Source organism: Tachypleus tridentatus, chromosome 6 (genome assembly GCF_004210375.1).
Source record: "Tachypleus tridentatus isolate NWPU-2018 chromosome 6, ASM421037v1, whole genome shotgun sequence".
In the NCBI taxonomy this organism is placed as follows: domain Eukaryota; kingdom Metazoa; phylum Arthropoda; class Merostomata; order Xiphosura; family Limulidae; genus Tachypleus; species Tachypleus tridentatus.
Genome location: NC_134830.1, coordinates 86,161,070 through 86,185,857, shown reverse-complemented (window position 1 = coordinate 86,185,857; position 24,788 = coordinate 86,161,070). Strand labels below are relative to the sequence as shown.

The 24,788-nt window shown below is 31.6% G+C and overlaps 1 protein-coding gene across 1 annotated transcript; it reads left to right on the top strand.

Moving 5' to 3' along the window:
• The first annotated feature begins 1,732 nt into the window (after positions 1-1,732).
• On the top strand, positions 1,733-24,188 carry LOC143251658 (putative glutamate receptor). The gene is made up of 9 exons (XM_076502918.1): positions 1,733-1,860; positions 2,526-2,613; positions 9,277-9,377; positions 10,399-10,489; positions 11,260-11,418; positions 12,372-12,498; positions 16,698-16,825; positions 23,578-23,867; positions 23,978-24,188. Exons 1-9 carry the CDS (start codon positions 1,733-1,735, stop codon positions 24,186-24,188), a joined length of 1,323 nt encoding a protein of 440 aa, XP_076359033.1.
• Positions 24,189-24,788: the final 600 nt, after the last annotated feature.

Below are 24,788 nucleotides of genomic sequence, written 5' to 3'. Positions count from 1 at the left end.
GTAAGTTTTTCAAATTCATATGTTTTAAGCCCTTAAAAGCCACATACGAAATCATCCTTAATATTAAAAAACAAACATCTTTTTATCTTGTTTCACATCTTAGACAGTCCTTGTTCACGTTTAATCACAAACAGGGGATTTTTGTATTATACTCTATGAGGTTCTTTACTTCTCAAATAACTTATAGTTAAAATAGTTAATTTTCACATCAGCTGCTTTTCCAACACAAAAATATATTTTTAAGATTCAAATTTAATTATTAAACCACCGAGTGTAAGGTACCGATGATTTAGTAAATTATTGGTTTTTTTTGTTATTGATTAAATGGCAAAGTAAGCAGTAAGCATTTTAAGGTCAATATAAAGAAATATATTTTTGGGAAATGTAATTTTCTGCCTAAACGGCACCATATTTTCATTTTACAATGTGATATATGTGAACAAAAGATGATTTCTTATCTATGAATTATTCTGACATTTTTGTATGGAGGAATGCGTAGAATTTAATACTTTATATCAAAACGATTTTTAAATTTCATATCGGCATTCGCCGATTTTGAGTATTCTAACCTTTAAATCACCTGCTGACCACTGTTGATATAAAATCGCACTTGATATGCACCCAACAGAATTACGCTTTAACGTTGTTTGAAATATTTGTCACTAACTAGAGTGAGCTGAGCTGATGAAAATGAAGAACAGTTACAAATTCAAAAGAATTTAATAATTACAAAGGTTTTTTTTTTAATTTCGCGCAAAGCTACTCGAGGGCTATCTGCGCTAGCCGTCCCTAATTTAGCAGTGTAAGACTAGAGGGAAGGCAGCTAGTCATCACCACCCACCGCCAACTCTTGGGCTACTCTTTTACCAACGAATAGTGGGATTGACCGTCACATTATAACGTCCCCACGGTTGGGAGGGCGAGCATGTTTGGTGCGACCGGCTTTCAAACCCTCAGGTTACGAGTCGAACGCCTTAAAAGCTTGGCCATGCCGGGCCCATTACAAAGCTAAATCGTTGAATGGATTGAAAAGATTCGGCAAACTCCTTTCTCCTAAAATTTTAAGCTTTAAATGCATCTTTCTCCTACAAAACCATAAGCTAATAGGTATATTATTTTACTTACAAGGAGATGACTTTCATGTGGAACGCTCATATCCTATCGACATATTTAATTGAACAAAATACTGACCATTCGAGATTGAAATGTCGCCAGAATGTTGAGAGGCTGTATAATTTTAACTAAAAGCCCTTCCTGTGAGCAACATTCCTACGATGAAGTAAAATGACACAATACTTCTCAGAAAGGAGACCCGAATATTCTCCATGGAAATATAAAACTCATATATCAAAACTTTTAAGTTAGTAACGGACATCATAACTACGTCCCAAGCAACACATCTTTCACTAAATGAAAATGACGCATAAGAAAGAGAACCCTCTAACTGCAAAACAAAACCATTGCATTAACAAGTTAATAAGCAAGGATTCGCAATTAAAGGTTCACAAACTTGCAGAGAAAAGTGACTTGATAAATTATAAACACAGCGATCTCATTCAGCAACATTCTTGTAATGTTCCAATATATGAAAGTTTAATGGATTTTGTGCCTTTGGCCTACTTAAACGTTGAACAGGAAGCTTACATAAATGATGTTTGTTCTAAAACTGATCTTGTCGTCTCTCGACAAATTTGTTACAATAGAGATTGCTAGTATTTGAAAATGGTTAATCATGGCCACAAAACTGAGCATGATTAACGGTGAAGGAAGTATTTCTAATGAGAGCGTGGAACTAGAAAATATGGTTCTTATAAAATGTAATGAACTTCAGCATTGTTCAAATAAAAAAGATGCCATATTGTATGATTTAACGTCGGAAACATAGTTCTGTAAGTACAGTTAAATATGGTTAAAAGTGTGTTAGCAGTCTTTTAAAATATTGGATATATCTTTTCCTGTAAAATATCTTTTGATAATTAAAGGTTACCTGTTTAGCATACAAAAGCCGTTTCATAATACAGTCATTAGGCATGTTTATTTTTTGTTAACCTAAGCAAAAATATAAAAATACTTTTCCAACACTGAAACTATATCTCTAGATTAGTTATATCTATCAACTATGGCATTATATGGCGTTCAATTTACCTCTGACCCACCAGAATAATATTTTAGGAGCTCATTTAAGTCATGCATTGAAAAAGTAAGAGAAATCATACGTCTCTTTGTCCAAAATATGATTTGTTTGTTCACTTTTTTCTCAATTTATAAATTAAGAGAAGACATTGATAATTAAATTAGAAAATAAAGTATTTGAAATAAAATTTCACATCACAATATATCTTTGATATCGATTTCCATTTCTGTATAGATAAAGTAAAGAGCTTTCAAGAAATAATGTACTTATTGATTATATCTTCTATACCAAGAAAACGCAGGTGTCATTTGTCGTTTCGTATATATTAAGAATATAAGCCTGTAGATTTCATCACTTCAACAAATGGTAATGGTTAGTTCGTTTGTTTCAGAATGAAAGAGTACTTCAACAAGTGTGTCTGTGCGCCAGCAACATTGTCGTATAGTATCAACTCTTCACTAAAAATTGCTGCTGATGAGGTAGGTCAAACTCACATATTTTAAATATTACGATTATTATCAACTGAAAAGTCTTTCCTATATTTAATAACTATTTATCTGCACACTCAAAGTAAGAACTAAACATCTCGTAGCCTGAGAGTTACGGGTTCAAATCCCCGCAACACCAAATATGCTTTCCTATTTCAGCCGTGGATCAATACCATTATTCGTTGGTAAAAGAGCAGTTCAAGAGCTGGCGGAGAGTGGTGACGACTAGCTGCCTCTAGTCTGACAATGGTGATTTAGAGACGGCTGGCGCAGATAGCTCTCGTGTATTTTGCGCGAAATTCACAAACAAATAAACAATATAAAACCTTGTTCAAGTGTTTAATTAAAAGGTACTTCAACATTGTCTTGTATGTCTAAGTTAAAAGTTTATCCTCTGTTATATTTATCTTGCATTAGAACTATATCAATTAATAGAAGATATTCTATATTAAGTTCACCTAACTTTTATAATTTTTAAAAGAAGGAAACAACGGTTGGTGATGAGTTTCCTGTATTGCTCCCCCCACTCCCCAATGAGTTTAATTGAAAGGAACAACGGTTAGTGAAGGTCTATCTGCATTTTACAGAAATAGTAATTTAACTATTCTTTAAAATAGTTATTTTTTCTTTTCGTAACGCATTTCAGGTTAGGACATTAAACATTATTTCCTAACTTCAGCCATTTTAATTTTGAAATACTAAAAAGAAAAAATAACCTTAGAAATAACGTATTTCTTTATCTAATGCTTTTATGTCTCTGTTTTTATATTGATACTCTAATGTTCTTAGCAGTACCAGTTAATGCAGATGTTAATTTTAACAAATGTATAAAAAAGGATAATTATCCAACACCCACTTTAAGTGACTGGTCTACAACTGATGTTAGCATTCACGACTAAATATTGAGAATTTTAACAGTATTTTCTACATTAAGCAGAAATTGAGCATTAATATGATTATTAACATTATTTATTGAATAAGCTTTCAAACACTCTTTGTAGGCAGTTTCTATTATTTAAATAGCTTCAGTTTCATATAATGTTTTATTACGTTTTTTTATTTTAAAAAGTACAGTTAGAGGATATCTGATTGAGGTGTTAAAAACTAAAAATTGAGAGTGTTGATGCACCATTTTTATAACTTTTTGGCATACCTAATAGCATGAATGGTAATGTCAGAGGATATAAAGTTTTGCAGCTAAGAAATCATCTTCAGCTAAGATTTACTTTTCTAACAGGGTGATCAGCCACTTGAATGAGTTGCCTTCAGATGCAGTTGATTTAGTAGAAATTAAGGAAAAGCTGGATAAATATTTGATTAATTGATTGCTTGAAATTAGACACAAAGCTATAGAATGAGTTATCTGTGCTCTGCCCATCATAGGTATCGAAACCCGGTTTCTAGCGGTGTGAGTCTGCAGACATACCTCTGTGCCACTGGGGTGTGAATAAATATTGGAATGGTGAGAGCTGGCTTTAGGGTTTCATTTAGTGGATAGGATATCCTAGATGGATCAAACGCGTCATTGTTGTATTTTATGATCTATTTCTCCGTACGAAGTTCAAGAAATGAGAAGAGAATTAAAAGCGTTAGAGGATGTGTTTCATAACATTACAATGCCAAATTCGAATTTTACATATTTTACTTGATCGATTTAATAAAGAGTTAACTGAAAAAGTATTAAGGTAATGAATGAAATAAAAGATCTAACCCTTGTTTATTCGTGAACCTGACGATGACCGAAGAAGATCGAAACATTGTTCGCTCCTCCACATAGAACTTTCTCTATCCATACCAGCCGTTCATACACAAGGGGATGAATCATTGGGAAAGTAATCAGAAAGCTAACATCATTAAATTTTGTATTTCAAGCTAGAGTTGTAAGTACACATAACGTCATCTTTTGGATGATTGACTGCTTCTATGTTTACGACAGTTTGGTATATTCGTAAGTCAATAACTTTTGTATTTCTAAATAAACATACTTTATGCGAAGACAAAGTTTCAATTGAAGAATGATTGTATTGAATTTACATTAATCAAAACATTATATACTTTTGAAGTATTCCAAAACCTAATGATTTAGAATTGAAAAATCTTTAAAAGCAAAATAAAGTTTAACTTCTATACTAACACTTTGAAACGATAATACTAAGGATGAAGACTGCTTATACTTGAGTACAGAAGACAGAGAAGAAAATATTTATAATTACTCAGTTGATAATGTTTTCTCAACTTCAAGTTCTAAAATATGAGCACTTTTTCAATATTTTTCTTGTGTTTGGATTTTTTTGCGTTTGGTATTGTGTATTAAGACGACATATTATGTTTTCGAAATATTGTTCTTCAAGATGGGACAGAAACGCATAACCTTAAACAGGAATGCAAAATCTGATACCTAGAAGGCAGAGCAACGGAAAACAATTTCTGGCGATTGTTATGTTTGATGTTTAAGAATGATTTCAAGTTTTTGGTTATTAACCTATATTATGGTGTTTTATAACATTTTGAGTTATTTTTTTATTTGTCGCCGTCTAAGTGGAGCAGAAACATCTTGTTTACAATACTGCCCAAACTCTTCAAGAATTATTTTAAGTATGCTCTTTACATTGTGAACGACAATTCAGTATAGATTTTGACAGTGACCTAATTGTAATAAAAGTAAGATGCAAATTAGTACAAAGTGATTTTAAAAGATGTGTAGCTGCTCAAAGCCACTGTTTAGAAGAGACTGCCAAAAGGCTGAAATGAACATCAGACTTCAAATAAGGGGATAAGGAAGGCTGAAAGAGTGTGTTCTTTAGAAATAAATCCAAATTCAAATTGTTTGGCAATTATGAACAATAATTTTTCTTTAAGGCAGAGAGGATAACGATATCACAGTAAATGTGCAATTGGAACAGAGAAGTATTGGATGCCTCCCTGACTGAAAGTTACGAGCAGATTTTTATCTATTACGTTATCTCATTAGAAACGAAATTTGTTTTGCAGAACTTCATCTTCCAGCAAGACAGTGGTCCCAAGCATGTGAGAAAAACTATGAACTAGACCTCAGAGAGAAATAAGCCGACGGAATAATCGCAATCATTACCTGACCTGATTGTTAATCTGCATCGTTTTATATGGAAAATGAAAAGATCAAATGAGAAATAAATGACTGAATAATGGAAAGTAACACAAGATATCCAGATGAATATAGCACAATCATAAAGTGATAAGCTTGTGGTAGCAAACAAGGTGTTACGTTATGTTTAAAATAAGTACGGACTATTAGCAGATTATGAAACATTTTTTGCCTTTATTCTGTATTTTTTGCAATAATGTGCTGTATTAATGATAAATTGGCCATAACCAATCTAATATAAAATTTTCTAACTCTCAAGCTCTGTCAAGCATAAAGTCTTGTCAGGTCATATACGGGCAGAGTGTAAAATCATAAAGTAGTATACTCATACGCCAGTAGTCATGAGTATAAAGGGGTATATATTATTTTTCGTAAAGGCAATATTCTACAAAAGCACAGAATTGCCACTGACATAAGTGAGATGTAATAAACTTTCTATACAAATCATGAAAATCTCGTTTCAAAGCTGCAAGAACAAAGAAAGAGATACTAAATTTCAATGTATAAAATGTTCTTAAAGACAATAAATTAGATTTAAAATGACTGGAATAAAGTTGCAGATAAATAAATTAAATACGAAACTAAAATACATTACTTTTTAAATACACTTGGGCCATTATATTTTCACCTACCTTTATCAATATTAAACAGTTCGAATTCCATATATATAACGTACTTTACAGTTTGGAAAAAGTATTTGAAATGTATGAGAAACTCTTTATATCAGGAAATGCATAAAAATTAAGATACTCCATCTTACTCCCAAATGTGATGGGTTTTAGTATTTGTACTTTACCTTAAAAATTACTTGTTGTATATACTAGGCTTGTGCGTATTTAAAAAAAAAAAATCAAATCAATTGACTTTAATGTTCAAATATAGTAAATCTCTACATTCTGGTTTGACATCTGTGGTAAAAAGAAAGTAATGCAACGCCTTTACATGTATATTTGATTAAAGATCTTCTTACAGGAGTATCAGCTAAATACCGTTTCTATACTTACTTTTTAAAATTGAATCAGTATAATTACTGAGACTTAATCATACTTTAGAAAAAGAATGTTCTGGAATTCTCATAACTACTTCTTCTCTTCTTGATCCTGCTTAGTTTCATAGTCATTGGTAAGCCGTAGGTAATCCAGTTACCGAAATTTCCATTGTAGCAAGCCTTTACGGCGGATGGAGAAGTCAGTATCAGGTCACATGTCTTGATAAGCGTTCACTAACCTCCTTCTACCATTCTGTGTTAATGTGTATTTCAAAACAACTTTCAAACTGATCAAGCAAATTTTATTGGAATTGAATTGGGGTAATTTCATGGGTAACGATGAAAACACATATTTATTCAACCATCTTTTCATGAAAATAAATTGATTTTGATTTGTGGTTAGGAATTTGTAAAGTTAAGACATAAGAGCCTTTGTTTCTTTCAAATGCCTGCTTATTCTCTTGTTTATCTATTTTCATAGCAATGTATTTGTGGGTCGACTCGTAATCTGAGGGTCGCGGGTTTGAATCCCGGTCCCACCAAACATTCCCGCCCTCTCAACCGTGGGAGTATTATAATGTGACGGTCAATCCCATTATTCGTTGGTAAAAGAGTAGCCCAAGAGTTGGCGGTGGGTGGTGATGACTAGCTGCCTTCCCTCTAGTCTTACACTGCTAAATTAGGGACGGCTAGCACAGATAGCCCTCGAGTAGCTTTGTGCGAAATTCGAAAACAAACAAACCACATATAATTGGTTTGGAATCTATTGCTTTCCTACAGATTCTGCTGTACTAATGTTATACTTCCCTACCTGATTAATACATGAATATCCGTCCTCAGAAACGGCTTTTAAATAATCCTCTAGTCGCAAGTTAGCTATGGCGACTCTGCACTATCAAATGATCGAAAAGTAATCTTAAACCAAATAAATAGTGCTAAAGTTGTGGCTCACGATACTACGGATCGCAGCTGCGATGACTTGCCATTGCATTACCATTCTTTCCTATGCACCCAATAGTATCAAGCTTAACAGTTCTAAAATAATATTTCACATTAATCCCCTACTTCTGCTTAACATAATTTAACTTTACATGGAAAAGCCAGATTAGACTACTTCTTCTAACACTAAAAAGCAGAAGCTTTGTAATTCGGTGAAGCTTTTAAACTTGTTATATGAAGTTCATCAATGGCAGTAGCAAGTGCTGCTTATAAACAAAATTATTTATCTCTCAGTAAAAGCTCCTTACATCATAGTCCAGAATTACATATTCAACAACTTGAAATTATAGACCGTTTCTATATAATATATGCAATTTCCTGAAACTACAGTAGAGTAAATATCAACGAAAGGTGTTTATATACCTCACTTTTAAAAGTTATTTTTAATTTAGTACATTTGTGAAGTTGGTAGTTGGTATAAGTGTTTAAGCTAGTCACAGAGGTATTATAGACACACAAATTCGAATACTTGTTTTACCACATACTTTTCAAAGAAAAATTGACACTAAAGATGTTCTCAGATAATTACTATAACTAAACAAAACTATATGATAGATGGAGGAACAGAGGCTTTAAGACTGATGTGTAAAAAGAAATTGAAATAACTTTTAGTATGATATAGTTAGTTATGAGAAGAGTTAAATGCTAAATTAATTTACATGAGCAGTTTGTCATTATTAAATGTGTCTCAGATATTCAAAGAAAAACGAATGTATAGTTTATAATATCTTTATGCTGGTGTAAATACTTTTGAGAGTCATCTTTATAAAAAAAAAAAAAAAGTAGTAAACCCAACAAGCGCAGCAGTTAGTTCTCTTCACATGGATTATGGGACGATCTGCGACTGTGTTATTTTGTTATATTTTTTGTACTAAAGCAGTAGCAAGAGGGAGAATTAAAATGGTTTTCAGACTCGTAAAATGAGAATATTAATAAAGTGATAGTTTTTAGAATCCCTATGAGGCATACCCCAGAAAGTTGAAAAATTTTGTAGAGGTTCTGACATTGGAAATTTTGGTACGAACAAACATCCTAACAAAAATGCAGGTATACGCCACATTATAGAATATCTCATAGCGCCTGTGTCTATACCTCATATTTGTTGCATACATACCATCATTATTCCACTTCAATATTAACATATAACCAACAGTTATCTAAAAACTTCAAAATCGCTTTTCATGATTTTCAGGGAGCTTTTACAAGTTGTATAGGCCATTCAGTGAGGCAAAAGTTTAAATGTTTTGCATTGAGTTTTTAATGCTATTCTTTAAACTGTTAAATGACCACCTTCTAACACATTCAAATACAAAATATGTAATCGCTTTCGTTTTTACAGAATCGATAAGCTGAAATAATCAATAAAAATTGTGTATACATTAACATATAATTTACAGTTTTGTCTCTACAATTTAGTGTAAAAGACGCTAGATACCAATTTCAAGTATCCACTTCTTTGCATCATACATAAACCTTGAAAATTATAGTAATATGTTTCTGCATATTCAAAAACATTACTGGAGAAAATATATTGCTTTTGCAGCTACTGCCGTTCGTTCATGTTCATGAAAAAGATGAAAACGTCGAGCTGTGTGGACCAATGGCTAACCTCTTAAATATGCTGTCTGTTTCATTACACTTTTGGTTTGTATCAACATTTGGTTTTTTTTAATATATATTCTTTTTTTAACTTGCTTATTTGGTAAACAACTGGACAACTATAATCCTAGTGAATGCAAGAAACTTCATCAGTCGGTTCATATATCTTATATATATTTTTCCGCTTTATATATATATATATATATATCATTCGTAACAATTGTTTCGTAAATTATGATACAAATGTTTCCTCCTTATAGTCAGAGCTATTGTATCGAATTATAGGTTTTTATGCTTACTCGTTGCGTTAAAAAGAAATATTTCTGTTCAGGAAACTTTTCAAGTTTTGAAATAAGGCAGATAAATGCATACGGTTATAAATATTTATTTTATATGAAATGAATACATTCATACATAAAAATATATAATTTTAAACTAAACGGTATCTTTTAAGTAAATTTCCCATCTAATAGTTATCTGTAATTTGTTGTTGTTGGCGTTACGCATTAATGTTTTTGATGTCTTCTTATTTACTTCTTTTTATTGAATTTTGTTTATTATGCACAATCGATAGATGTTAGGAACTAACAAAAACTAACCTTATAATTTGTACGTAGAACCCAACTTGGCTGATTATGGTCTGAAATTAGGGACAGCAGTTAGACTGAAAGATATGCAAAAAAAAAACACTTAATTTCAGAGCAGTTAGAGTCTACGATAAAAATATAAATAGCTCTTCGTAGTATTACATTTGTAGTTCACTGTTGAATTTATAGTTTTTAGTTGCAAATTAACTTTAGACTAGTTTTACGAAGTTTCAATAGCATCAAGACTATAAGTTAATTTGTTAAGGTTAATTCAAGTACCTTATTTTAAAATGATCTGTTTAATTTCGCTTTTAGTAATTAATATTCTTCATATCTCAGCTAGCGTTTAATATCAATCACAAATCACTGGGCACAGACTTAATCTACATAAGAACGATATGCAAGTATATGAAATATATTAAAGAATTTGTTTCCATGCTTTAGTTTCCTTTTAATGTTCCAATGTATTGATATTTAAGGTACAGTATTAAAATACCCGAAGACCATAAGTGGGGAAGTTCCTATAAAAATGGAAGCTGGAATGGGATGATTGGAATGCTTCAACGTCAGGTAGGTTTCAAAGCAAATAAATGGTCGGAATGATAAACGTGCTCCTCAACAAATATCTTTGGGGGATATTAATATTTTGGAGTATCTTGTTTGACATTTACATCAATACTAGCGTAGTAAAGTACTTACGCTCAGCAGCGAGTTTTTAAAGTTCCTCATGACTCATTAAAGTCACAATATACCAGTAAAATATCTCCGTTATCTTAATTACTTGTTTAGATATCCCAGTTGATTTGTCTGTTGTCATCTTCCGAGATTAATTCAATTCAACTCCTTTTTAAAGCAAATAGTTTTAATTTTATCTCTTCAGATTTGCTTTTTCCTGTGGTTTTATTTGAATTATTTTCATTCTCCAATATTCTTATAATCTCCTTAAAATATGTTAAAAAGTTTCAGGAATTTTCTTCTTGGCGTCTCTCACGCACACGTAGAGATTGGCTCTTTTATTATTATAGTCTGTAATCCAGACAATTCACTTCTAACCAGTATATAATATAAAATCGTTTCTGTTAAACGACAACATTCTGCAAAAATATATGCAATTTGCAGTTGATTCATATAACGATAAACAATTTTTTATAATAAATATAAAAAACACGGTAGTTTCAGAAAAACATTTTTAAAATGGACGTTTCGAAGTTTCTTTAAATTAAAATGTAATTCATTGCTTGTAAAAAAAAAAAAAAGACTAACCATCAACTCCTAATTCCAAGGCCACTTCAAAGAAAAGTAGTTACTATCAAATGTTTATGTACTGTTTTGATCTATAGGAAGTGGACATTGCTCTTGGCCCATTTTCTACTACCTACAACCGAATGCAGGTAGTGGATTTTAGCTACCCCTTGACTGTTGATAGATACGTCATATTAACACGAAAATATAAAGCAAGATCTTCATTTTTTAAATACCTTTTTGCTCTAGACTGGCAGGTAAGTCTGATTGAACCATAGAATAAAGTAAGAATGTAATATAGCAATTAAAACTGAAATGTTTATGTGGCTAACTTGTACTTAACAGTACCATAGCAACGCTAATGTAGCATTTACAAAGTGGTCAAGTTATATATATATATGTGTGTGTGTGTGTGTGTGCGTGTGTGTGTGTGTGTGTGTACTTGTAAAAATTCCACAAACCTTCCTCATCAGTGAAAATGGCATATCATTTGTCGTATTGTTATCTAACGTAAAAGAACGGAACTTCAGTATAAAGCAGTTGGAACAGCAATTTCAACTTTATGCGCACGTGAGTTTAACGGCTATCCAGGAATGATTATTATTAATTTTGAGCTACTGTAGCAACTACACCCTAGATCAAAGAATAACAAATTTACTTTTTATAAATATGTAGCTATACATTTCAGTTTATGTACAATTTTCAAAATTCTAGAAACAAATAACTATTTGTAGTTAAACCCAAAGCTATCCAGTGGATTATCTGTGCTCTGCACACCACAGGTATCGAAACTACTTATGTTTGTTTGTTATGACACCTCAAATCCGTGAGCGAGGACTCATGGAATGATTATGAAACAAAAGTAATGAAGTCGAGAACGTCAACATTTGGATAAAACACAAAATTCCATAAACTGTATTTAATATTGACATACAAGAAAGGGAAGATGCCTTTGTCGTTGTTAAAATAAATATCAAAATTGTCCCCATTATTAGCAAATCATTTGCGTGAAAGAACGTTTCGAGAGTGAGATTTCATGAACAGACTTCATCTCAATGAAGACAAGTTTGTTACAGATTTAATCCTACTGCTTATCCCTGTGTCAACTATCAACTATTAACTTCATTAATTGTTATAAAAGTTGTATTTAATGTGTTTTTTCTTTTACATAAAGTAATAAATATCACTGTATATGTACATATATATAAAGGAGAAAAACAATGATTATCCTCGAGATACTTTAGAATACAGAAAAAGAAACAAAAAGAGCACTTTCGATGAAAACAGTGGTACTGCAATTAATGTAAAAAGAATTGCACAAGTGCGTTTACGTAAAGGTAAGTGAAAGGCAGAATCAAAATTACGTTCAAAGTCACAACTAAACATACCTAAGGAATTTGAAGAATTAAAATAACTGTTGAGAATATTGGGAAGTTTGAGTGGTGGAAGTTTGATCTGGTGGTATATTTTGCATGAAAATTTGTTGTGATATCACCATCTTAAAAAAAAAAAAACATGAAGTAGATGTATCACGACGCGTTAATAAGTTTTGCTGAATATACTAGTGAGGCTAATAAGATAATTATGAGACTTATAGCATGATAATATTCGTCCTGGACAAATACTTCTTTGGCTTGAGAAACATGAGAATAGCGGAGGTTTTTCCAGGAGGCACTATAAAATACCAACTGAATAATATATGTATATAAAGTGGCTAGGAGAAACTGCAAAGTAGTATGTTGTAGATGACAATAAGTCATTCTACCCTGACTGAAGTTGTATTACACCTCCTTAAAGAGCCATTTATAAATTCCTCACAGTAATATAAATATTCAAAAGTAAATAATCAGAGTATGAATGGTGAGCTGAGGAAGCAATGAATTTGACTGAGCTAAGATGTCCTCAAGATGTCTAGCTGGTCTTGAGCAGTGGAGAGAAATTTTGTTCCTAAGATGAATGTAGAAGCATGATCTGTGGATAAAGAAGACATCCATCAACTGGAGTAGAATATGACCTCAAGTCCAAGCCAATGACAATGTTCTTCGCGATTTGTTACTCCAGTTGTCTCGAGTTGAATGTAAAGGTTACTTCTGGTTCTTTGTTTAAATATATATATAGACTCTACTACAAAAGATTTCTGTTTGTACCTAATGAAGCCTTCACTGGTGAAACAATGGTCGTAATAAATGATGTATTTGTAAAAGTACAGTTGTTTTATTTTGCTCATTCCTATAATTATGCAGTTTCACCAAATACCGAGGGTTTCAAGTATCAGTTGTAATGTTACTTTTGTTATAATTTATTTTTATACCCTTCTCACATCTTACCTGTTCACTTGATTGTAAGCTTAACACACATTTATTTCCTTTTATTTTGATATAACTTTACACAATAAATGACTTTAGATATACATATATACGTGTATGTTTTATGAAGACAAAATGATGAACTTAGCACATAAAATATACGTTATTGTAGATTGTAGAAAGTGATGTCAAATTGATGTGTGTGTATCTATGTACATAGAAAGCAAATTTCCTAAAACGTTTATAGAATAATTTCGTTGTGTTTGCTTAAAAATATTTCAGCCATAGGTAAATAAAAAATCATACTGCATAGAGTTTTCTCTTAATTATATTGGAATATCAACATGTATATATATGAAATGATATTATTCAAATATAGTTATAAATTGCAATTAAATTGTTTTTGTCGTCATAGTTTCTTACAACTTAAATAATTTTCAGGTATGGATGGCTTTGTTTTGCTCTACTTGTGGTAACATCGATTGACATTATTCTACGTACTGTCACGAAACCACTTCAATCGAATTCTTTTCATGGTCGCATTGAAAACTCCATATGGACTTACTCAAGAATACTTTTTCTACAAGGTAAGTCCAATTCTAGTTAAACGTTACAAATAAGAACAATCATATTCAAAATCATGGCAGTAATAAGCGCCAAAAGAACTGCATATAGTAAAGAAAATGATTAAAGTAGTATTAATTCTCATCAATATGAAGTGCAACATGTATTTTATTAGCAGCATTTGCATTTGTATCACTGCTTGATTATTTATATATAGAGAGAATTTTTATTAGTAAATTGTAATGAAAAAGGCATTTATTTGAATGGGGTGTCTAAGAATGAGTAATTATATCATTGCCATGTTTATAGAAAAACAACTCTCCCAGTAGCATATTTATTTTAAATAGACAGAGAAAAAAATGTAATATTGTATAATCACTTATATCTGGTTTATTATTTGCCATATCGTTATGAATATATTTCCGGATATTGCCTGAAGTCTTTAAATCTGATTATGTTGTCAAATTATAAGTTTTAAGTTAAATTACTATTCTTGAATCAGTAATTTTAAAAAGTATAATTCCTAAATTACCATTGGTCTTTAACTAAAACTATTTAACAAATATTCTTTGTATTATGTCTTTAACTAAAACTATTTAACAAATATTCTTTGTATTATGTTCATTTCTGTTACGGAATCAAATAGTATAGTATAAAATGGTTTGAAATCAAGCGTTTAAGTTATCGCTAATAGAACAAATATAGAGTTTGAGTAATTTTCTGCTACTAATGTTATCAAGAGAGTGTAAATAAAACCGTTTTCCAGTAACCGAAACGCAACATTGTATAAACATTGATCTCAGACTTTTCTAAATTGTAAGGATTACTCTATTGTTGGAAAATGACAAGTAAAGCAGTAAACACTTTCTAATGACTTTACTTTTTCCTTCAGCATCTGTCGTAAAGCATTGTGGGAAGATACAATAACCGTTCCAAAGCAGGTTCAATGTAAGGTTGAATTTATTCAGAATTTCAGTTAAACCATTATTAATCTCCCCTGGATTGTCCTCCTACTTTGGTTCCTATTGTTTTCATATTATGTCGGTTGTTCGGGCTGCATTCTAACTATATGCCAGAATCACGTAATTCTTGGATTATCAATGTAATAATTGATTGGTACCATTCCTACTGTTTCTCTGAACTTTACGTTTCTTATCGTATCTATTCTAGGAATACTAGAAGATTTCCACAAACATCTCATCTCACAAGTGATTATTTTCTATTCTTAAATTTTATTAAGAATCCATGTTTGGCATTCGTAACATAGGGTTGGTACAAATTAATGTTTATTAATTTACACTTTATTTCCATCTGAACATTACAGTATTTTAGAAGAGATACTAAGTGGTAATTCACATGTTTCACTTTTTGTATTCTTCTTACAATTTCTTTATTTATCTTCTAGTCTTCTGCGAAAATATCTCTCAGATATTTAAATACACTGATCTGCTAGAATCTGGCATTATTAATATTGACATTAACAGGTGTTATGTTCTATTTACCAGCATTGCTTCTGTTTTTCGTGTTCTGATTTTCATATCGTATTTCTTTACTAACTGCTGTTGAGGTTATTCGCATGGTTTAGTAGCTAGCTCTTCCTCACATGAAAGTATCAAACTTTGGTCATCTTTCAGGACTTCTGGAATTGAATTTTCTTCTTTGGTAATTTAGTGCATGTAAATGACTTAAACAAAATTGGATAAGACACAGCCTTGTCTCACCCAGGATGATACTTGGAACTAGTTAATAAAGTCGTTTTTGGTTCTTGCAGTACTCTTACTGTCTCCATATGTTGATCAGGAGTTGGGATTGCACCGCATAATCTTCAAATACTTTTCGTAGTTTATTTTTGTTGACACGAGCAATTTTTCTCTCGATCTATAAAAACAATGTTCAGTTTTTTTTTTTTTTGGTGTTCAAATTTTTTAACTGAGTTCCTTAGTATAAATATTGCATGTATGTAGCCTCTACTTTTCCTAAAACTAAACTTAATAATAGGTCATCTCTGTTCGTTGCTCTTGAACTGTGGTAGCCATTTTACCCATATGTCAATATAATTGTTGCAATCTTTTTTACTAACTTTCTTTTTCCAGATTGTTACCAACCCAGATCTTTACTAGTTTTCGGGAACAGTTTTCTCTTTGCATGCTTTATTAAATATTTCTTTCAGTCACTTTATTCCTCACATGCTCTTATTGATTTAGCAACTATCTTCTTATGAATAGTTTTTATTATCTATCTTACTTCCCGCTCTAGTATTGGTGACTCGTTGAAATTTTTCGAATTATATTATGAAAAAAGTATTTTGTAACAATTTACAAACAAATGTAAATAATTAAAAGAGTAATGAATATTTTCTCATGATGTTTTGTTCCGAATTTTACAAAAAGCCTCACAGTGACTATCTGCATTTAGCAGTCTGAAAATTTCAACTGATGAATCAGGGAGAACACAACTAGACCATACCATCTACACTTTCTTCTTAAACTATTTACACCTACCCAGAATGATGAATATGTCAAAAAGTTTATTAAAATTGCTAACTACTCGTTTTTGTTTTTTATGTTTTACTAAAGGCTTAACATTTACTCCGATGACGATGTGGACAAGAATATTACAAACATCATGGTGGCTGGCTGTATTAGTGTTGTTAACTGCCTTTGCAGGACAACTGAGGGCTTTACTACTGAAAAGCAGCTCTCCTGTTTTAATAGATAATTTAGAAGATCTAATAAGAGCTGAAGAAATTCAACCTCTGATCACAGAAGGAAGCTCATTCCATAATTTATTGAAGGTAGATATTAGATATTAAGACAAGATTAAATGAAAAATCTTAAACTATAATTTTTTATATGTGAGGTTTGTAATGCTCTTCACATATATGCACACTATTTGAAGTGCTTTTATTACCAAAGTTTATACTTAGGAGAATAAAGAACGTGATCAAAAATTTCTATATTTAAAATATTATATCCATTAAATAATAAGAAATAATTAATTTTAACGTTAATCTTATTTTTTTTCAAAATTTTTATATTAATAGTTTCCGTTGGTCAAGGAGTAAGTATGAAGTCATGAAATACTAAATTTCAAGATCTTATCTCTCTGATGGAAACAGCACAGATAGTCCATTTCGTTTCTTTGCGCTTAACAACAAAAAGATAATCTTATAATGATATCATTTAATAGTGATCAAGTAAAAACAGTACAAACAAAATTCACAAAAACAACAGTTCACCTCTGTCAGAATGTTAATATTGTTTTCTGGTTTATCCATAACCAGAGTTTTTTACGAAATTCCTTAAAACTGGTTCAACTCAGTGACTTGACAAATTCAAAATCAGCTGAACACGCACATCGGTTTTCGCCAAAGCATATGTTGTTGAATGTTCCTAGGCGGTTTAATGTAAGGCGAATATTTAGAGCAAAACTTTAATTTTTGCTTATTACTAATTAGAGATAATAATACACATTTTAAGAAAGAAAAGACAAACTTGTTTCTTAAATCATATCTAACAAAATGAGGTTAACTATGAACAATAAAATAAAAATATCATGATGGGATACTATATTATATACAATGTATATAATAATATGTTTCAATTTGCAGTGAGCCAACCTAACTCCAGTGACAAAAGTAAGATTAAACTCAGTGGTAAGATTTGAGGTTCGGTTTCTGCAGTGAACACAGCCTAGACAAATGATTGTGCAGCCTCACACTTGAATAAAACATACAACGTGCATTTTCTTTAAAGTACTTTTTATTCCGCCTCTCTTCATATAGAATGAGTTATTACTTATAGAATACGAGAGCTTTAACCACAGAAGCACAATGGTAGGGCTGAAGTCATAATAAAATGCATACTTGGTCGTCGTTTTATAATTACATTACTGAATGCTGGCAAATTATTCTGCTTCATGTGACCACTGAGTGATACACACAGGTCCCATCTACCAGTTTATATACATACATTTTCTCAAGATATCATCTTCATTGCTCTGAAGATGTACATGTCGTATTGAATGCGGTATCCTAAGGCCAAATTTTCTACTAGAATACTCTGCACGTGATAAAGAGCATCATTGTTGTGATCGTGATAACGCGACATATAATTTAAGACTTTATTGTAGCATTAAATAATGTCCTCAGCCACGGTAGATGTTTTCATGGTGTTAATAGTGTGAGTTGCCGACTTTGAAGCTTCATGGCTGGTTTCTACTCTCGTTATAATGTAACAAGAGACTAGTTGTTTCATCTGACAGCATAAAGCACTGATCTACGTCCTTGTGTGCGCATCTCGTTACTTTGCTTGGTCATTGATAAGTTTATACAGCATCTTGCAACCATAGGTTTTTGTCCTTGGAGTCCCAAAGATATCACCCCAGTTACTCACGGGACAATCAGACCATTCGCTGTCATGACTTGTCTTTACTATCCTATGCTCATGCATTAATATTGTGATAGGGGTGCCCGGGATTACCGAGCGAAGCATCTTTCTAAATATTTTCTCAAGAACGATTCGAGAACACGGACATACTTCTCACCAAGACTAGTGATAGCCCTAGAACCAGAACACTACCTGTTCTAGACCTTGTCATATTCTCACAGAGACTTCACTATCACCATGATTTTCTCGTCTCCCTCAAGTCACGTGGTCTCAGAAAGTTACCGTCCACGATAACATTTACAAACATTACTGCAGCAGAGTCATCAGAAAAAAAATAACGTTAAAAATAATCTTAAATGTGATTTTAGGTCTTAAATCATATGTAACAAAACTAGGTTAATTATTCTATGGTATTCAGGGTCTACAATACATAGCATTAAAACCAAAATTTTATGTAAAACATATATTCAAGACCAGATGAAGACTAGATCGAGCATCGTTACAATTTTTAAGCGTTTTAATTGGCAAAAATAGATTATTCAGTCGAATTAGCATTTATTTAAAAGTTTTAAGAGTTCTTAAGCTTTATAGCAATCATTGTACATATCTTAAATACTGTTTATATGTTGTTCAAAATAATTTTGCCACGCTCAAAACCCGTTGTAAATTTTCTTAAAAGTCGGCCAGCAGTAACATCGGAACCTGCGTTAGAAGGAAACATTTAATCCGCATTGGAGACATCCTCTATGTGGAAATAATGCATAACTGTCTGATTTCTTTTTTTTAATTTCAGCTAGTCAGACAATTTTATTTTGCTGCTGAGACAACAGTTTCTTGGTTGAAGCGAAGGCTTCTAAAAAACTTGATATAACAGAGTAGGAAAACTAAGTGTTTACCATACTCCTGACCTAAAACGTTTCAGTTAAGAGACTTAAATGTGATCTCACTAATAACTGTATTGGCAGTTTTAATACAGTGACAGATGTCGAAAACTTATTTTTCAAAGCTCAAGTCTTTAATTCAGAGTTTTACTTTGTGTAATTTATCTTACTTACATCTTTACTAAACTAATCATGGTATAAAACTTGGACTTCTCCTCCAGATCGATTAACAATGCTTTTCTGCTTCATTCAGAAATGTAGAAATGAAATGAATTATATTTAGACACAATAGATCAATCTACAATCCTGAAATTTTAGCTTTAAGAAATATAGAACACAGAAATTATACTGTAGTTAAAAACGTCAACTGCAGTGTGGCCTCAGTAGTCTGGCCGAAAGATTTATATTCTCAAGAAGCTCAAAAAGCAACAAATCATCAACGCTACTGCGTATGAATTTGGAAAGACTACTTTAAATTTATAAGGAAACCATAACGTCAACATTAACATAACTACAGAGCTTCAAACATTTAACAATTAAAGATAAAAACTTATAAAGTATACCAAAATACATTTTACTCAAGACTCACGAAGTAGAAATTACTATTATCTCACACTGTTGTTTATCGCCCAGCATAGTAGGTTTTACTCTAATCACATCTGTTGATACTGTCGAATTTTTAACATGTACTGACTTTATTTTTGGGCTACTTTTTCACTAACGAATAGTGGGGTTGACTGTCACATTATAGCGCCCTCACGGCTGAAATGGTAAGAATGTTTAGTGTGACGGGGATTCGACCCCGCGACACTTGAATTATGAGTCGAGTGCCTTAACCACCTGGCTATGCCGGGCCGGAAAAGAAAGGGAAACGTTTCATTAAGCCATCTAGGAAGTGAAGAGGAAGTATCAGGAAAAGTGTGTAGTATAATGGCTAATTACTGCTGGTCATCGAAATAAGGTGCTCAAGACGGAATATATTAAATAAAGGCCACAACACGTAATTTTGAGAGTAAAAGACGTAGATTTTACACTAAAAAATCAGAATGAATGAAGATGCATATTTGTTTGACATCAATGTTCTTCTTCAGTTTGTCTGTGTTTTCTTAATTTTTGTTCAGTGTGGTAAACGAAGTAATTATTTGATCAAAGTAAGGTTTTTTTCCTTTCCTATTTATAAAGAAATCCTTATATGAAAGATGAATATTATTTTCGAAATCTACATAATTCAATTATGAAAATTTTGCAATTAAGACCAAAACAAATTTTATGAAGTTTAAATGCATGGGCCCCCTATTCATCAAATTCCACGCTGACTGGTTCAGTTATTTTAGCATACAATTGACAAGACGAATTATTCTGGTATAATTTCACCTTAATTAAAATATGCCACTAACCGCTCTTTGTGGTTACACTCAAAATCACTCAGTCTAGATTTTTCTTTTTTTCTTTTTCAAATTTTTAAATTACCAAACTTCTCTGAACTCAACTTATTCTTAGACCTTCTTTTTTTAAAAACTCGAGTAAAAATATCATTTCGTCCTATATTTTCCTTTTTTACATGCGATATCACTTTCACATGTGTAACGTAATACCAGAGGTTGCTCTCCTGTTCCTTTTTACATTTTAGATACGATTTCATTGTATCCAGCACACCAATTGTCATGAATTAATATGTATATTGTAAGTCCTATTTTGAAAACATCAGGTTTCTCTGCTTTTTCTTTACCAAATATGTTTACATATATATTAGAGAAAATTAATACTGATAAAGTTTAGTAACTAAAATTGAAATGAGTGTGTGTGTGTCTTATAGCAAAGCCACATCAGGCTATCTTCTGTGCCCACCGAGGGGAATCGAACCCTGATTTTAACGTTGTAAATCCGAAGACTTACCGCTGTCCTAGCGTGGAACAAATCAAAAGGCAGGTCTGCGTTAAAAACAGCAAATCCTAATCTTTGACTAATCATATTAATTTATTATAACCTAAAAAAGCCGAAACAATAATAAGTTAAAAAATAATAAAAAAACGCTGCACTATTTAAAAAGATCCTAGGGTACAAGCTACAATGTAAGATATAAAATGTACTCTAAAACACCTAGGAGGTGACTAAAGAAGTAGGACCCACATTGCGGTGGGAATACACCGTTTATCAGTCTTAACCTCCATTCGTCAGGTTCACATGAAGAAATAAAATAAAGGGGTAGCAATAAATATAGAAATAGAAATTAGGAGAGCGAAATGTGGTTGCTCAAGCCCACAATGTCCCACATCTATATTATCCTTCACTGCCTGCAGATAGTTTTGGGAAGGTGGCTACTCTCCGAAGTAAAGAAGAAAAAATATTTGAATAAAAATAAGAATAAGAAAAATAAGTTAAAGTGAGCATTCCAGCCGCCATTGGGGTTAAAAAGTCACTAATTGATAGCCCGGTAAACGAATTATACTAGTATGAAGAGTCCTATCCAGTTATCTAAATAAATTAGTATAGCACCCAACCAACACTAATTTATTAAATCTACTATAACTATCATGCTCTAAGTAAGCCCTTATATGCAGCAAGGTGTATATTCGCATATACAAGTGACAAGTTTTTAAATGACCTTATTCATAACTAAAAATATTTACTATACATTTTAGTAAACTTTCTCTAATTTTTGTTTTTCATATTTATTTAATACATCCTTATATTTACTACAGAATAGTTTAGTAATTTTATTCAAAGTTTCTTTATTACATACATTAAATATTAATTTTTGTATCAGTATTTTAATATTAGTGAGTTAGTTAGTTATCACCATTAGATTCCATCAAGGAACATAGGGCCGCAATCGCTTGCGGATTCTTCAACAGGTATTTAAGTGAGTAGGTTGTTAGCCTGCCGCACCGAACCGTCCCTAATTTAGTAGTGGAAGACTAGAGGGAAGGCAGCTAGTCATCACCACCCACCGCCAACTCTTGGGCTACTCTTTTACCAACGAATAGTGGGATTGACTGTCACTTTATAACGCCCCCACGGCTTGGAGGGTGAGCATGACTAGCGCGACGCGGGCACGAACCCGCGACACTCAGATTACGAGTCGCACGCCTTACGCGCTTGGCCATGCCAGGCCCACATTTTAATATTACTGATAAAATATTTTAATATGTTAGAAATTACAAATCTGAATAATTGTGAAGTTATAACGCTTATAACAGAACGGTGCGGAGCATTACTATTAAAAGAAGGTAATCCATAAATTGGAAAGGCAAAATGGTTTATTTTATCTAAAATATTTACATTGATATCCTTAGCAATTATTTTAATTTCTAAATCTAAATAATGTGCTTTTGTATTAGGTATTGAAGTATTTTCAATTTCTAATTTTGCTGGACGAATGGATTGATAACATTATTTATTTCAGGATTATTTATACTAGTTAAATTATCTATATATTTAAAAGTTGAGATAAAAATATCTGGATTTCTGCAGTTTTCAATAAATCTATTTTCATAAGAGTAAAGTTATAAGTTTCCTCTACAAACAGAATAGTTAGCTCCCATTGGAACTCTCATTACTTGTTTAAAAACCTCGTTATTGAAAAATATATAATTATTGTAAATACAGAAACTTAATATATCTTTTATGTTTTTAAAGCTAAATTTTCTTTCTTCCAGTTCTGTAAAAGGATAACAGAACTGTTCTATTAATGAATTGAAAACAAAGGTTAAACCTTTCAGTGGAATTGTGGTGTACAATGTGGTGAAATCAAGTGTTTGAATATTATTTATTTATTCACAATATTTTAAATATTTTAAAATAGGTTATTTTTATTATTCACAAGTATGTCTTTTGTTATTAGATTTTTTATTGTTAAAGAGATAAATCTGCTCATAAAGAATATATTGAAATCGTGGTAATACAAATGTAAATTCGACAATTATGCCTGCATTTTCGTTGAGATACACTGTGAGCTTCCGATTATTGTTTTAAGTCCTGCATAAGACTTTTTCTTGGTTACGGTAGACTTTGTGGATTCGCTTCAAATATCTTAAAATTGTACTGCTTACTTAGCTTTATTTTGCTATAAGTCACAATGCTCTTACTTGATTAAAGTTGAAAATATTTATAAGTATAGTAAACTTTCAGTTTACAATGTACTTAACCATTTTACATATGTAACAATCGTTTTGGTAGTTATATGAATAATATGTATATTATTCTGAAGATCTTATCTTATAACTGAAAATACTAAAATGTAGGTTTATTATTCTGTCCAATCTATTTTTAAAAAGGCAAGTGGAGCCTCTTCTTTAAACTACAAACTTCTAGCCAAAGTGAAGAAAAAACAAAGTTTCATCTTATCCTCTGACCTGACGTCAGATGCGGTGCTGGAACAAGTGGAAGAAGGAACACACGCTGTTTTGAAAGGCATCTACACTATAAGGCATGCCCTCTCGTTAAGGGTAACAAAGAAGAAGAAATGTAATCTCTACATTTCTAAAGAATCTCTTTATTCAAAATCCTTTGCTATAGCTTTCCGAAAAGGCTTGGACTATAGTTTAATCAGAAGAATAAACGAAAGGTAAAGCTGATTACATAAATAAATATATTGACTTACCTCCACATCTTGTCATCTGTATTTTGGTGCCTACAAAAATATTCCTACTGTATTAAACTTTTTTTCTTTTGCAGGATATTATCAATAGTGGAAAAAGGATTATTCCAGAAGTGGACGGATGAAATGTCTAGCAACTATAGCTTCTGTTTAATACCAGATCAGGAAGTTGTGAGCCCTTTCACAGTCCAAGATATAGTGGGAATTATGTTTTTACTACTAAGTGGCTGGTTATTAGCCACGTTACTTTTTATATTCGAAAAACTGAGTTTTTCAGGTTACCTGTAGCCTAAAAATCACGCATCTCATTGGTTCGAAACCCACATTCCAGTTTTAAATTTCACTAACCAGATTTATCCATTTCGTCTATATTTAGTAACGTCAGAATACAAGAAACTGTATGTTACATTTGAAATTATTAAACAATCACTTCTAGTTATTAGACACAAACACATGCAATTACTGATCCAACAAGTTAACTATTTAAATATTCTCTCAGTAGAAGTAAATATTAAAATTTATCAGAGTTAGAATTGGAGCTAGGGTAGGTGTTAAAGTTACTAATAAAGTAAGTACCGTAGTGAAAAATAAAGATGGAGCGTTTCTATTTAATAAAATATGTGTAAAATATTATCTAAATTAAAATGTTTGTATGTTTTTATTGATATTATTTACAAAGTTAACGCTTAAGAATTACAACATAATCTATGGCAAACGCAAAGTTGAAAATATCATTCTGTTGTAACTAGCAATACCTTGTAACACTTTAAAAACTCTGACAAAATTCATTTTATATGAAATATTTCAAACTGTCATCGTCATATTAGTATTGTATGACAGTTTTCTGTATCATGACTAAACTTGAAAGTCAGAATTTTATTTATTTGA